General features: G+C 46.9%; 2 protein-coding genes and 1 long non-coding RNA gene across 7 annotated transcripts in view; all 3 read left to right on the top strand.

Moving 5' to 3' along the window:
- LOC137846463 (ATPase family AAA domain-containing protein 2-like) overlaps nt 1–14,412 on the top strand; it is a 165,399-nt gene that overhangs the window by 6,096 nt on the left and 144,891 nt on the right. The gene's annotated exons all lie outside the window — the stretch shown is intronic.
- Nucleotides 511–6,525, top strand: LOC137846401 (ATPase family AAA domain-containing protein 2-like). The gene is made up of 9 exons (XM_068664333.1): nt 511–520; nt 617–694; nt 2,806–2,949; nt 3,394–3,493; nt 4,300–4,422; nt 4,651–4,753; nt 4,971–5,086; nt 5,464–5,638; nt 6,007–6,525. The coding sequence occupies exons 1-9, from the start codon at nt 511–513 to the stop codon at nt 6,118–6,120; spliced, it is 963 nt and encodes a 320-aa protein (XP_068520434.1). The 3' UTR covers nt 6,121–6,525.
- LOC137846479 (uncharacterized) lies at nt 6,851–7,703 on the top strand. Its single transcript, XR_011090501.1, has 2 exons — nt 6,851–7,398; nt 7,612–7,703. It is a non-coding gene; the product is annotated as an uncharacterized lncRNA (long non-coding RNA).

Here is a 14,412-nt window from a genome sequence, read left to right as displayed (position 1 = left end):
AATTACTGTTCTTTTGAATGATAGGCACATCGTTTTAAAACTTCCCGATAACCTACTTTCATAGCTTTTTGTTTAGCTCTGAATGTCCTTCTTTTCCTCTCAAATCACAGAATGGTTGAGGTTAGAAGGGGCCTCTGGAGGTCACCTGGTCCAACCCTCCCCTGCTCAAGCAGGGACACCTAGAGCTGGTTGCCCAGGGCTGTGAAATGAATCCAGAATTGTCCACAGTACTTTTTATTAGCATCTCTCACACGCCTGTATGATTTCTTTTGGTATGTCTGCTAGAAAGGTAGTTCTTTTTCCTTGGTTCTGTCACGCTGTAGGTTATTAACCTATGATTAACTAACGCACTCAGTTTTGTATCTGGGCAAGTATTTAACCACTGCATGTACTGAGCCCTGGTTTAGAGCAGAAATTCTTGTTACTGATTGTGGGTGCACGCAATCATATTCCCATTCTCTCCTCTTGTGCAATAATTTATTTTTTGTGTGTGTACGGGGTGCCTCGATAATGTTACTGTGTAAGCATCAACAGACAGACGTGTCTGTCAGTGGATGTATGTGTATGCACGTCTGTTTTTCTGCACGTTTGTGACCGATCTCCTAATTCCAAGCAGCAAGAAAGAACCTTGATATCTTCACCTGTGTGAAGTCGGACTTTGAAAGAACTGGACCTGGCAGTCCAGATGAGATTGGTGAGTTCTGGTTTTAAGTTTTCTTTACTCTGTTCTAACCAAAAGCCTTGTCTTAAACAATTGAAACAAGCTAATCTACTGGGTATTTGTCTTCTGTAAAAATTCTGTGTTGCTATTGACTTCACAAGCCTTAGTATGAGCTCTAGGGCTGTACTGTAGTGAGCTCAGAACAGGTGAAAAAAAAAAGAACAAAAAACAGCGCTTTTCCAATCTGCTTACAAGATAAAAGGCAACAGCAACAGATGGTTGTAGACAGGTGGGAATGGAAAGAAATGGACAGCATTACTCAGCATGCGAAACGGCGATACCGCTACAGCAGGAGCGTGACAGTTTTCATGGTTTTGAGCAGCACGGCAAGAATTTTCAGGAAGCAAGATAGATAGGCTGCCAGATGTGCATGAAAAGCTCCTCCCAAGCGTGAAGCTCAGCGGGAGGGAAGATAGCGTTGTGCATTTCTGTGTTTAGGAGGCAGTCACCGTAAGCTGCTGTCAGGGCCTGTGATTAGGAGCTGTCATCTGGGTACTCAGTGACTTGTGGAATGAGGTTAAGCCACGAAAGCCCATATTAACTTGGAAGTGATGGGAAAATTTACAGTTTTTAAGAAGAATGTTAGTTGTGATTAAGGCAGTAAATTAGATCATCCTCGTAGGAGCTTTCTAAACAGATCAGAACAGGGCAAGACTGTACTTAGGACCGAAAAGGGTGTTGCAGTAGATGAGCTGACGACTTAGATTATGTGATAGAGCTCACCTGCACACCTGCAAAGGAGCTCAGAGAGACAGTGACAGGAGGCTGAGCCCCAGAAAATAGTTTGCTCCTCCCTTCAGAGGCGCAGAGGAGCAGAGAGATGCACAGTGGCAGGTGGGAACCCGAGGGAAGCTGGGCCACGGACTAGTAAGGGAGTAGCAGAGTTGACTCCTTTGGAGGTTTAGTTAGGAAAACACTAGCTCAAAGTCTTAACAAGAGTAGCTTGAATACAAGGCGGGGGCCAGTCTAGAGGGAGAAGCTTGGTTAAAGTGTGTGGGTTTCAGGGAGCTGTGCAGTAGAGACTTGTAGAGAGGAATTTTAAATAGCATGTTGAATGGGAAATGAGCCCGGGTCAATTAATTGATGATCAAAATGCAAACTACAATTTTAAATCAGGAAAGAGCTAGAATATACTTTTATAATGAAAAATACGCCAGAAAAGAGTGAGGAAAGTGTCAGTGTTGTTATAAAGGAAGTTATTGGAAAAAGGAAAGGGTTAGAGGAGCAATACAGCAGAGAAATTCATGCTTTTGTGATAGAAGGGTTGGAACACCAAGGACTGGAGATGGTAGTGATCACAAACTCATTTACTGATCGCTCAATTTTCCGTGTGCTGTCTGTATACCCCATGGCACCTACCTTGCATTCAGAAAGTAATGCAACCTTTGGGGTTAAAAAATAAAAACCAAAGAGGGCAGTGCTTTCCAAGAAAAAAAGATAAGTCCTTTTGGCAAACAGGTAGGTGAACGGAGTATGTATGTTCCTTCCTCGGTGTCCTGCTGTTAACGTGAGAGGATATTCTCCAGAACCCCGTAGATAATTGCACTCTGGTTCTTGTGTTTTTTACCATCTTTCATGAAACAACTTCAGGTTACTTGACAGAAGCTAATGGCCTAAGCTTATGTGCATTTGGCATTGTTTTCTCATTGGTGAGCTTCAAGCCTGTGTCTGGCCCATTATTGCTCACAGAATTTGTGGCAGAGCTAGACTTGGACTTAGATTACTACGCTTAGTCTTAGCACTACAGATTATTAAAACCCTTTCCATTAAATACTTTCTGAAACTAAGAAGCGACTTTCTGAAATAGCTGTTTTCAGAAGATCTGCATCTTAGCTAAGCAATAGGACAGAATTTTGCCTGTTGTTAAACACTGAGGCTGACGACAAGTCCATCAGCAGTTTCAGAGAGGACAGAACAAAGTCTAGATGCATGCTCATCTGCTAGGATTTGTGATTTCTGAAACGTGACTTGCATAAATTCATCTTAAGGTTTTGCAGGATCCACTGTGTCCTTAAAATAATGATGATAATAAAACTTACAGGCATCTGTGTAATGCATTTTGGATTTCATATAATTTGCAAAAGTACTTAACGATTCGTTGTCATTTTGTGGTACACTACAAACATCAAAAGGAAGTGAGAACAAAGAAAATGGTGGTGAAGATGTTCCAAGGCGTTACAACCTTCGACAGAGTAAACCTGCTGACCGCTACCAAGCTCCTATGGAAAGTAGGTTGAACGCACAGTTTCTCTTAAAACCTTATTTCTTGCACATAAGTGAGATAAAACTTTTGAATGCAAATACATGTGTTTGCGCACACAGTACTGCTTCAGTTCTGTACCTTCATTCTGCACATGAACTTCACTGTTTTTATCAGATGTGTGTGTCCTGTGCACATTGTATTTCTTTGCTGTTTGGCATACTTAGTGCTATGTATCCTTGATATAACAGTAATTAATGACACTTAATAGTCTTGCTCTTGTGATTTTCAGTTCACCTTTAAGCAGGGCGTAGTTTTCCACTTGTACCATGCACTGATGAAAAGCAAAAACAGTTAAAAATTCTTCTGGAATTAGGGATGAGTGAAACACGTGGCATTTTCTTTATCTTTTGATATCGTCCTCTCTTAAATGTATCTGTATCATTATTCTAAATTCTTTCCTTTCAGTAAGACAAAGATCGAGAGTGGACTAACTCGGGCCAGCCCCATTCTGTCAGACAGAAAGAGTCACTTGAAAATGCTGGGTCACAAAAATGTAGGAGACGTGCCAGGTTGGTGTATGGCTAGTGATAGCTCTTACTTATCCGTAGAGCTGTCAGTCTCCTTACTGCATAATGCTTCAAAGGGTTTTCAGTTTAGTGGTAATTACAGAGTAAGTTTATGATCGGTACTTTGGTAGTCTTAAGGTAGAGAGGAAAGAAATATTTGGAGGGGAGGAGGTGGATACTTTTAAGTTGGTTTCTTTTTTCAATCCAGTATTTGTGGGTCGCTGATAAGATGATTATGGAGGTAGTGTCTTGGGTTTCTGTAACTGAAATTCTTTGGTTCTGGAACTGAAGCCAGAATCCCCCCTTAAAAATCTTAGTCAGACTATTTAATCTTGAAGGATACAAATGATCTTCTTAAAACCGAAAATAATTGTATTCGATTTAGAGGGAGAGGCTTTATGGAAGTTTTGTTAGATTTAAAAAAAAAAAAAGTTATCAGTCAAATACTGACTCTAGTTTCTGTTTGGAATCAACTAATGTTTCTATATGAAGTTAACCTTAAACAATAAAAGATCTAAATGAAGTCATAAATTGCCTTAGTAATGATAAAGGCTTTTTGGATTCTGTAAGCAGTTAGTGCGTAGAGAATGCTGTTGATTGCCAGATACTTTGTTGAGCATTCTTGAAAGCAGACAGCTGTCACGAGGAAAATCATGTCATGGCCTTTGAAATCAGATTCCTAAGGAGTACAATGGACTGGAAAATAGATCTCAGAGTAAATTTTGAGATAGAATTCCCTTGATTTTTGGTGTTACTGAGTATCTGCTCTGTTTTCTTTTGAACTTTCTGGTCTATATGCTTGCTTGCAGACAGAGACGTGCAGATGACATCAGTGATTCTACACCCTCTTGCTCATCTCCCTTGCTTAGCACGTGTGATACAGAGGACGGTGGTGAGAGCAGTGAGGATGGCGAGAGCATATCTCCAAGAAGGTTGCTGTTGTTAGAGAATAGGGGAGGGATGAACCTCCTTCAAATGAATATTTAGCCATGTTTAAGTTTATCTGAAGGTAACTGTGTAAGTTTATGTCAATTAATTAGGTCTTCTATATATTAATTAATGTCTTCTACATTTGCTTGGCATTATTACGAAAAACAAAAATCTTCGAGCTGCGTCTTAAAGAAAAAGAAGCCCTATAACTTCTCCTTAATTCAAATCAGGACTTTTCGAGTGAAACGTCAGAAACGGGACCTAAAGAGAGTTCAGAGGGATCAAAAGAAAGTTGGAAGAAGTCAGGGAGATGCAATGCAAATAGATAGTGCGGTAAGTCGTAAACTAATCATCGTGTCAGCGAGTGTTTCCAGTGATTACGAAAGATCTCAGTGTGCCATCTACAACTACCTTTGATGGTTTTCTCTAAAGCAACTTCAAAAATTGCCCAGAATGTTTCCGTTGTGCTGAGATAATTTCTGATGAAACCTTGATCTAGATTGCTGCTTTCTTTAACATACAAACTCTGTTGTGTTGAATTTCTCTTTAGATTGGATTTGAGAACGTGGGTGGTCTTTCGGAACACATCGCAGCTTTGAAAGAGATGGTGATTTTTCCCCTCCTGTATCCAGAAGTTTTTCAGCGGTTCAATATTCAGCCCCCAAGGTAACTCATTACAGTGATAAATCGTAAGTCAGCTGTTTTCAGGAGAAAGTTCGCTTAAGGTATCAATATGCTTCCATGCTTCAACATTTTTGGCAGTGGTGAACGTTTGTTTTAGTAGTAGCAAAAAGTGGTTTCTTAAAAACGGATAGAATCAAGAATATTTGTAGGTTAAAAATAGAAGCAATGTCTTAAAATTTTAAGTTTTACCATCTGGTGTTTTTAAAAAGTTGGGTTGGAGTGGTTTTGTTCTCCGTTTTACGTACAAGTCAGCTTGATTAGTTTGTAAGCAAGAAGGGATTATCTAGTGGAAGTCAATTGTAACATGTTGCCTGGAAGCCCAGTTGTTTTTCCTGCCTACTTTTGCTTTTTTATTGCAGAGGCTGTCTATTTTATGGCCCCCCAGGAACAGGGAAAACACTAGTTGCTCGTGCACTTGCCAGTGAATATAGCCAAAGTGACAGGAAAATATCATTTTTTATGAGAAATGCTTCGGACTGCATGAGAAAATACGTGGTGGAATCAGAACGCCAACTTCGTGTGTTATTTGAACAGGTGAGGTTGAAATGCACAGTGTATTCTGTCAGAGTTGAAACCATTATTTTCTGTGGTCAACGTTTTTAAGTAGAACTTGCTCTTTTTTTGTATTTTGTTAGTTTTTTTTTCCCACTGAAATGGAAATGCCAGTGTTTCTGCTGTGAATGTCAGCTGTAAGAACTACTGGAACGATTTGCTTCCTGTCACCCGGATACAGTGGGTTGAGACAGACTGTATTCTGTTAGTCATGCCAGATACTCCAGAAGCTCTATCAGTAGAGGTCCCAGAGGCTAAAATGAAAGATGTAGTTTAGATGACATTCCAACCATGATGTTTTTGTGCATTTTTCCTTTAAATAATGCTGTTTTACTCTGTTTTCGTGCTAGGCCTATCAGATGCGACCTTCAATTATTTTCTTTGACGAGATAGATGGTCTCGCTCCTGTGCGCTCCAGTAAACAAGACCACATTCACAGAATCACAGAATCACAGAATTTCTAGGTTGGAAGAGACCTCAAGATCATCGAGTCCAACCTCTGACCTAACGCTAACAGTCCCCACTAAACCATATCCCTAAGCTCTACATCTAAACGTCTTTTAAAGACTTCCAGGGATGGTGACTCCACCACTTCCCTGGGCAGCCTGTTCCAGCGCCTAACAACCCTTTCGGTAAAGAAGTTCTTCCTAACATCTAACCTAAAACTCCCCTGGCGCAACTTAAGCCCATTCCCCCTCGTCCTGTCACCAGGCACGTGGGAGAACAGGCCAACCCCCACCTCACTACAGCCTCCTTTAAGGTATCTGTAGAGAGCAATAAGGTCACCCCTGAGCCTCCTCTTCTCCAGGCTGAACAAGCCCAGCTCCCTCAGCCGCTCCTCGTAGGACTTGTTCTCCAGGCCCCTCACCAGCTTCGTTGCCCTTCTCTGGACCCGCTCAAGCACTTCGATGTCCTTCTTGTAGCGAGGGGCCCAACACTGAACACAGTACTCGAGGTGCGGCCTCACCAGAGCCGAGTCCAGGGGGACGATCACCTCCCTAGCCCTGCTGGCCACACTGTTTCTGATACAAGCCAGGATGCTGTTGGCCTTCTTGGCCACCTGAGCACACTGCTGGCTCATATTCAGTCCTTCTCTTCCCGACTCCCATGTCCTTCTCTGCCAGGCAGCTTTCTAACTCACTCATCTCCCAGCCTGGAGTGCTGCTTGGGGATGCTGTGCCCCAGGTGCAGGACCCGGCACTTGGCCTTGTTGAACTTCATGCAGTTGACCTCAGCCCATCGGTGCAGCCTATCCAGATCCTCCTGCAGAGCCTTCCTACCCTCGAGCAGATCGACACATGCACCTAGCTTGGTGTCATCTGCAAACTTACTGAGGGTGCACTCGATGCCCTCATCCAGATCATCGATGAAGATATTAAAGAGGACCGGCCCCAGCACTGAGCCCTGGGGACGCCACTAGTGACCGGCCTCCAACTGGACTTGACTCCATTTACCACGACTCTTTGGGCCCGGCTATCCAGCCAGTTTCTAACCCAACGAAGCGTGCGCCAGGGGTGTGGCTGTGCGGCGGCCGCCGGTGAGATGGCGGTGGCGGGGGGCGGTGGTGGATCCTCGGCGTCCTGCGCGCCCTCCGCCCGCGGCCTCGAGCGGCCCAACCCGCTGGCGCGCCTCACCTGCCCCGTGTGCCTCAAGGTGTTCGACAGCCCCGTGCGCGTCACGGGAGTGCTAACTTCATGGAACACCTTCAGAGATGACACCAGTTTTCATACGATACTTTTGTGGTACGTGTTTCTACATTCTTGGAATACGTGAGCCTGATGACTCTTAAAACCCAGCTTTTTTTATGTAGCCACTACTGTAAAATGTAGTCCTTGCAGATGGTATAATGAGAGAAGTGGAATTACTGTTAAGTCAGAGGAGGAGACAGCTGGTTTTGTGTTGTGTTAACCAATATGGCCCTGGCAGTAAAGAATTTCTGTACCCTTTGTTCATAGGATTATGATGCTGATGAAGATGACATGATGGCACAGGTTTTGATGTGTTCTTTGCGGGATAAATAAAATAAAAAAGAAGACTAACTGTCAAACCAAGCTTCCATGAGAGGGAAATGGCCAGCATTCTTGCACTTCTCCCTGTCCATGCCAAGATGAACTCAGGCATTCAGAAATATGGAAGACTTTAATCTTAGTTTTGAATCCCCGTTTGATCTTTCGGTATCATTCTTGTTTTCTATTAATATGACTATGTTGCTCAACCACGTAAGGCTAATTTTCTTTTTTGTTTCACACAAAGCTTATTTATAGGTCAGTGTGGAGGAGACAGTTCTGTTTTCCTTCACATCTGCCTGTTTTCTGATTGCTTCTGCCAGTTGTGCTAGATTGACTAAAGCCAGAAATACTCCAAATTGACTGGCATGAGCTAGCTGGTAAATCTCTTCTTCCCCTGATCTTGTTTATATTTCTTAAATGATAGTATGAGAGGTGTCTTTGTGGCTCTTTTCCTTTAGTGAGACCCCTAGGTGCTAACTCACCAGATTAGTTCCTGTTTCAACTGGCCTATGATGCCTGTGATTTCATGATGTTTACCAGTGTTTGAATTCTCACAGGCAGCCTCTCAATTATATGGAAAACATGTCTTCAGTATGTCTTCAAACTGCAACATTCCTTAGCAAAAATGTTTGAAGCTGAGTAAGAAACTAGTTCAAAACACTTTAGTTCTATACCTGATTACGCTTTTGTTCCATACTTTGACCATAATTTCTAGCCTGCCTGGAAAACAGAACTTTGGTGTTAGCTAAAATGCGTAACTTTCAACTGTTATAGCAAATATTAATCATTTGTTGGCCTTACTAAATTGGTGTTTAAAAAATCGGTATTCTAGGAATCTTAAGCCTTATGCTTGTAGGGGAATTCAGAAGCTTTTTCAATATCCGTATCTTATGTAAACTAAAAATTTCATATATATATTCCTAGTTGTTCCATCCCTCAAGGCAAGCTGGTAGCAAAACTTATAACCCGTAGCCCTTGCACAGCACTGCCTTCCGCATTGCAGATTCTAACAAGTATTTTGAATTCCTGTTTTTACTTAAATGTCGCTAAGGTAGCTGAAGCTGTACCTAGATTGTTTTCCATATACATACAGTATGGAGGTATAGCTTTCAAAGAAAATGTAAAATATAAACAAGTTTGAACTCATAGACAATGGATACTTGATACTCAGTTGTACACTTTCATTGTAGAGTTTCATTTTTAGTTTAACACTAATTGCACGATCTATATGCTGAGATCAAGCAGTCTCAGAGACCCGAACAGAACTTGGAAACTGGAGTAGTAGTGCTGACATGTCTGGTCTCATTGAACTTGGCATGCCTGATTGGAGCAGTGGACCTGCATCACCACAGAACTGAGTACTAATCAATTTATTTGACCAATAAACTTCCCACTCTGCAGACTGAAGCATAGCCTTACCCTTAAGAAATGAAACGCACCCCAGCTAAAACGTCTTGATTAAACTTTGTGTCCAGCAAGTTTGTGGCTTCTAATATATTTAACTTGGTTTTGGTGTGCTTTCCCTAATGTGGTAAGGCTGGTATAGATTCTCACTGAGGTATCTGCTTGGTGACTGCAATCTTAGTCTTAGGGAAAAAATACATCAGTGTGGGAAAAGTACTGTGTTATGGGGTTGGTGATTCCTAATGCTTGGTCTGTGAAGAGATTACAATGTGCTAGTGGTTGGGTAGGGATTTCTAGGTTCTGGCTATGACAAAGTTTTGTGATAAAGATTGGCCTGAGTCTAGATTTCTGCAACTGTTCTAAGTGCACTTCCATGCAATTCTGACATTCATAGGTATTACAGTTTTGCACCTACATAAAATCTGCTTGATCTTTGGGGAATGAAAAAAAAAAACAAAAAAGGATGATGACCTGTTTAATTTACTGTGAACACGTTAATTTATCCTGAAAACTTGTAACTCAATGCCAAAACAGGTGCTTCTAAACGATAGTTGAAACCAATTTACTAAGCCTGAGATCAGCATGTGGTCTGTGTTAACTTACCTATTTTTTATGTCTTAAAACGAGTCTTGTCCTTAAAAAGCTTGTCCATTATGACTACTCCTGGAAGAAAGTCAAGTGGAATGTAACAAAATTTACTGAACCGGTAAGTAAAACTTGTATTTTTCTATTAGTTCCATTGTTTCAACTCTTCTGACGCTTATGGACAGCATAGATAACAGAGGGGAGATCGTGGTAATCGGAGCTACCAACAGACTGGATTCTATAGATCCTGCTTTACGAAGACCAGGACGCTTTGACAGAGAGTTCCTCTTCAACTTGCTAAATACAGAGGTGAGAACTGAAATTCAACATTAGTGCTACCATGGCAAAGTCCAACTTTATAGGGAAAAAAAATTGACAACTTGAACAAAAGAGTGGTATGTGGAGACACTGCCTTGCTCCATGGAGGGCAAATCTGGTACTGGATATATATGGTCAGGATGATACCACCAAGTAGTTAGTTCTATAACCAAACCTTTCATTCCCAAAGTTGTACCTGTTTACTTAATTATTTAGTCCACTTGGGCGCTTTCATCATGAAGTTGTGTTTTTGGTCTCAATCCTTCACTTATGAATGAATAGGGGACGTGTTTGCATTTGATTGTGCCCCGGATCAGTGATAGTAGTTTGAGTCATAATTTTGTCTTTTTTTTTCTTACTAGGAAATTAAGAAAGAAATCTCAGCCTTCTGGTCCGACACGTAGTCTTCAACATACTTAATTTTTCCTCTCCAGAGACTTTTGTTGCACACTGTTCTGTTATTTGTAAGCAATTTAGTAAATAGTATCTCATATAGGGATATAAAATCTAATATATACGTATTTTAAGATATTTTAAATTTGTTTATTTGACCTTTCTTAAACATATTTAAGTACTTTTATTTGATATTTTTGTTCTATATATGTAGCTCTCTATTTATTATCCTATATATATAGGATCATGGAGAAGTGAGAAACAAAGGAAAGAAACCAAAGGCACCTTCCCCCCCATCCACCCTCTTCCACCTCCTCCCCCCGAGCCGGGGGGGCGGTCCCATTGAGAGCTCTTGGATCACCCATCCCTCTGGGTTGATCCCTGGCTCCTCTGACCCTACTTCAGTGCCACTCACAGGCAGCACAGGGCAGGAAGGGTGCCCGCCTCCCTTGGGGGAACCGGGGGCTGCACACTTAGGTCTTCTGGCAGCCCCGTATCCCACGGGGCAGCTGCTCGCCAAGCCTCGGGGCTTCTGGAAGGTGGAAGGCAGTCCTCATGGCAGGGACCGAAGCCCCGCAGCGCTGCGTCCTCCTCCCTGAGCCCCTCGAGGTCCTGCTGCTGGCCGTGGGTCTCCCCTCTCACACTCCTGGGGCAGTTGGTGGGATGGCTCCTCCTTTGCCACACTTGCGAGAATAGGCAGCTACGATGGGAGGCTTTGGATGCTCTTCATTACCTCTTCCGATTCATCCAGACAAACAGTAAGAGAAGCTGTGTTGGGCTGCCCTCCCCTCCAGCCGAGAGGCTCCCCCAAAAAAAACGGGACTGGCTGGATACCCCTGGTGGGGTGGGGGGTAAAAGCAAAGGGTAAAAATGGGGGGGGAGGAGGAAAGGAGGAAATAGGGTACAAGTGGTAGGGTAAAAAGAGGGGGTATGAGGGGAAGGGCAGACGGACTGGGGGCAAAAAGGGGGAGGGGGGCTAGAGGGGGCACTGGGGCTCCACTGGCCCTTCTGACCTGGACCAGCTCTGCTGGCGCTGCCGAGCTGGGCCGCCCGATGCCCGGTGCCATCCCAGTTGTGCTCTGCAGGTGCTGCTGGATGAGGAGCCCTTGGACGTTCTGCACACAGCGGTGCAGCAGCAAGCCATGCTTGCACTTGGCCACTTGAGGTACGTGCCCAGCCCCTGCTCTGGCCCTGGGCCTGGCTTCCAGGCTTCCCCTGTCTAGGCAGCAGCCTGGCAGTGCCAGCCGCGGGGCCTCTGCTCGCCAAGCCTCGGGGCTTCTGGAAGGTGGAAGGCAGTCCCCATGGCAGGGACCGAGGCCCCGCAGTGCTGCGTCCTCCTCCCTGAGGCCCTGCTCCCAGCACCGTGACAACGAGTCCCCTTGCTTTCTTTGCAGCTATGTCAACTTAGCACTGCATGGCAGGAAGAAGAGCATCCTGCTCTCCTGTTTCAGCAGTGTCTTCTTGCTGCCCTCACACGAGCATTTGGAGTGCCAGAGCCGCGTCTGCTACTTGAAGGTATGCTCTGGGAGAGCTCTTGGAGCACCCATCCCTCTGGGTTGATCCCTGGCTGCTCTGTGCTGAGATCTGTGCAGATCCTGGCAGAGGGAGAGGGACTGGAGATCCACTGCCACCCCTTTGTTGTCCTTGCAGACCCTGGACGCCATGGACCGCATGCTGAGGCTCTTCATCAGAAATTCTCCCCTCTCCGGCTTCAGTGAGCTCCAGGACATCTTGCAGGTCTGCCACTTGCCAAGAGCAGTGTTCCCAGGGGCGCTTCCTCACCCGGAGGGAATTCAGCATCCACTGCGGAACGGACAGACCCTACTTCAGTGCCACGCACAGGCAGCACAGGGCAGGAAGGGTGCCTGCCTCCCTTGGGGGAACCGGGGGCTGCCCACTGAGGTCTTCTGGCAGCCCCGTATCCCACGGGGCTGCTGCTCGCCGAGCCTCAGGGCTTCTGGAAGGTGGAAGGCAGTCCTCATGGCAGGGACCGAAGCCCCGCAGCGCTGCGTCCTCCTCCCTGAGCCCCTCGAGGGTTTGGTCCTGCTGCCGGCCATGGGTCTCCCTTCTCACACTCCTGGGGCAGTTGGTGGGATGGCTCCTCCTTTGCCACACTTGCGAGAATAGGCAGCTACGATGGGAGGCTTTGGATGCTCTTCATTACCTCTTCCGATTCATCCAGACAAACAGTAAGAGAAGCTGTGTTGGGCTGCCCTCCCCTCCAGCCGAGAGGCTCCCCCCAAAAAAAACAGGACTGGCTGGATACCCCTGGTGGGGTGGGGGGTAAAAGCAAAGGGTAAAAAGGGGGGGGGAGGAGGAAAGGAGGAAATAGGGTACAAGTGGTAGGGTAAAAAGAGGGGGTATGAGGGGAAGGGCAGACGGACTGGGGGCAAAAAGGGGGAGGGGGGCAAGAGGGGGCACTGGGGCTCCACCAGCCCTTCTGACCTGGACCAGCTCTGCTGGCACTGCCGAGCTGGGCCGCCCGATGCCCGGTGCCATCCCGGTTGTGCTCTGCAGGTGCTGCTGGAAGAGGAGCCCTTGGACGTTCTGCACACAGCGGTGCAGCAGCAAGCCATGCTTGCACTTGGCCACTTGAGGTACGTGCCCAGCCCCTGCTCTGGCCCTGGGCCTGGCTTCCAGGCTTCCCCTGTCTAGGCAGCAGCCTGGCAGTGCCAGCCGCGGAGCCGCTGCTCGCCAAGCCTCGGGGCTTCTGGAAGGTGGAAGGCAGTCCCCATGGCAGGGACCGAGGCCCCGCAGTGCTGCGTCCTCCTCCCTGAGCCCCGCACAGCCCTGAGCCCCTCGAGGTCCTGCTGCTGGCCGTGGGTCTCCCCTCTCACACTCCCCGTTGGTCTCTCTGCCACCTGGCTGCCAGGATAAAGACCTGAAGATGAAGTTCCTAAGGAGCATCATCAGCGTGTGCAGAACTGCCAGAAACTGCGGCCTGTGGTGCGGCCTCGATGCCTTCTGCAACAAATACCAGCTGGCAGAGCATATTAAGGTGATGCGACACCCCCTGGAGGCTCTGGGAGGGGTGCAAGGGCAGGCTGTGGGGACGGGACTCTCGAGGGCTTTGGCGGGGGCCTCCTCCCTGAGGCCCTGAGCCCCTCGAGGCTTTGGTCCTGCTGCCGGCCATGGGTCTCTCTACCGCCGTAGCCCTGCTCCATGGCGGCCGCCCTCCGCCCGCGGCACCGCTCCGCCTCCCGGGCGCTCAGTGCGCAGCCGCGCGGCGCCCGCCTCCCATTGGGCCCCGCCGGCCCCTTCGGCCCGCCCACGAAGCGCTGCTATTGGCCGCCATCCGCGTCGGCCGCTATTGGCTGAGCTCGCCCCGAGGCCCTGATCCCATTGGAGCGCGCGGCCCGCCCCTCGCCGGGTTCCCCGCGATCCGATTGGTGGAGGAGCCTCCTGCGGTCCCGCCCCTTCGGCCCTTCTGTGGTCACGCCTCTCCGCTGTCAATCACAGCCGGACCCGATTCTGAGTGGGCAGCGGCGCGGGGCGCATTGTGGGGGCCGGAGCAGAGCGGTCGCCATGGAGACGGGGCCTGGTCCCGCTCTGCGAGCCTGACCCCCGGCCCCTGACCTCTTCTTGACCTTTACCAGTGACCCCGGCCCCAAATGAGACCCCGCAAGGCGTCCCGATTGACTCCCCAGTCAGTAGGATTGGAAAGGACGAATGTTTATTCAGCGCAGGGCAGAGCGGGGGATAGTCCCACCCAAGACGTGCGCACCCGACGTGGCAACTTGCCTTGCTTATCTGCAGCAAAGAGTTACATGGGCCTGAAGTTTCACAACGCGCCCGTACATATTCATAGCCTGTCCCCGCTTCGTCTTAAAATTAGTCCCAAGCAGTCATTTCCGGAAACTCCTCCCATTTGCACCAGGGAGGTGGTCAGTGAGAGAGGGAGTTAGGAGAATACAGTAATTTACTACCTTTTTAGAAATGAAATGAATGCACTAACTATATAGAAATGGGGGGACAGAGAGAGGGAGTTAGGAGACTCTTATCAAGCACAGATAGAGCGCTGATGGCATTAAGCTAGGATGCTGCTCA

Source organism: Anas acuta, chromosome 32, assembly GCF_963932015.1.
Source record: "Anas acuta chromosome 32, bAnaAcu1.1, whole genome shotgun sequence".
Lineage (NCBI taxonomy): Eukaryota > Metazoa > Chordata > Aves > Anseriformes > Anatidae > Anas > Anas acuta.
The sequence above is the reverse complement of the archived record's forward strand: the minus strand, read 5'-3'. Positions and strand labels throughout refer to the sequence as shown.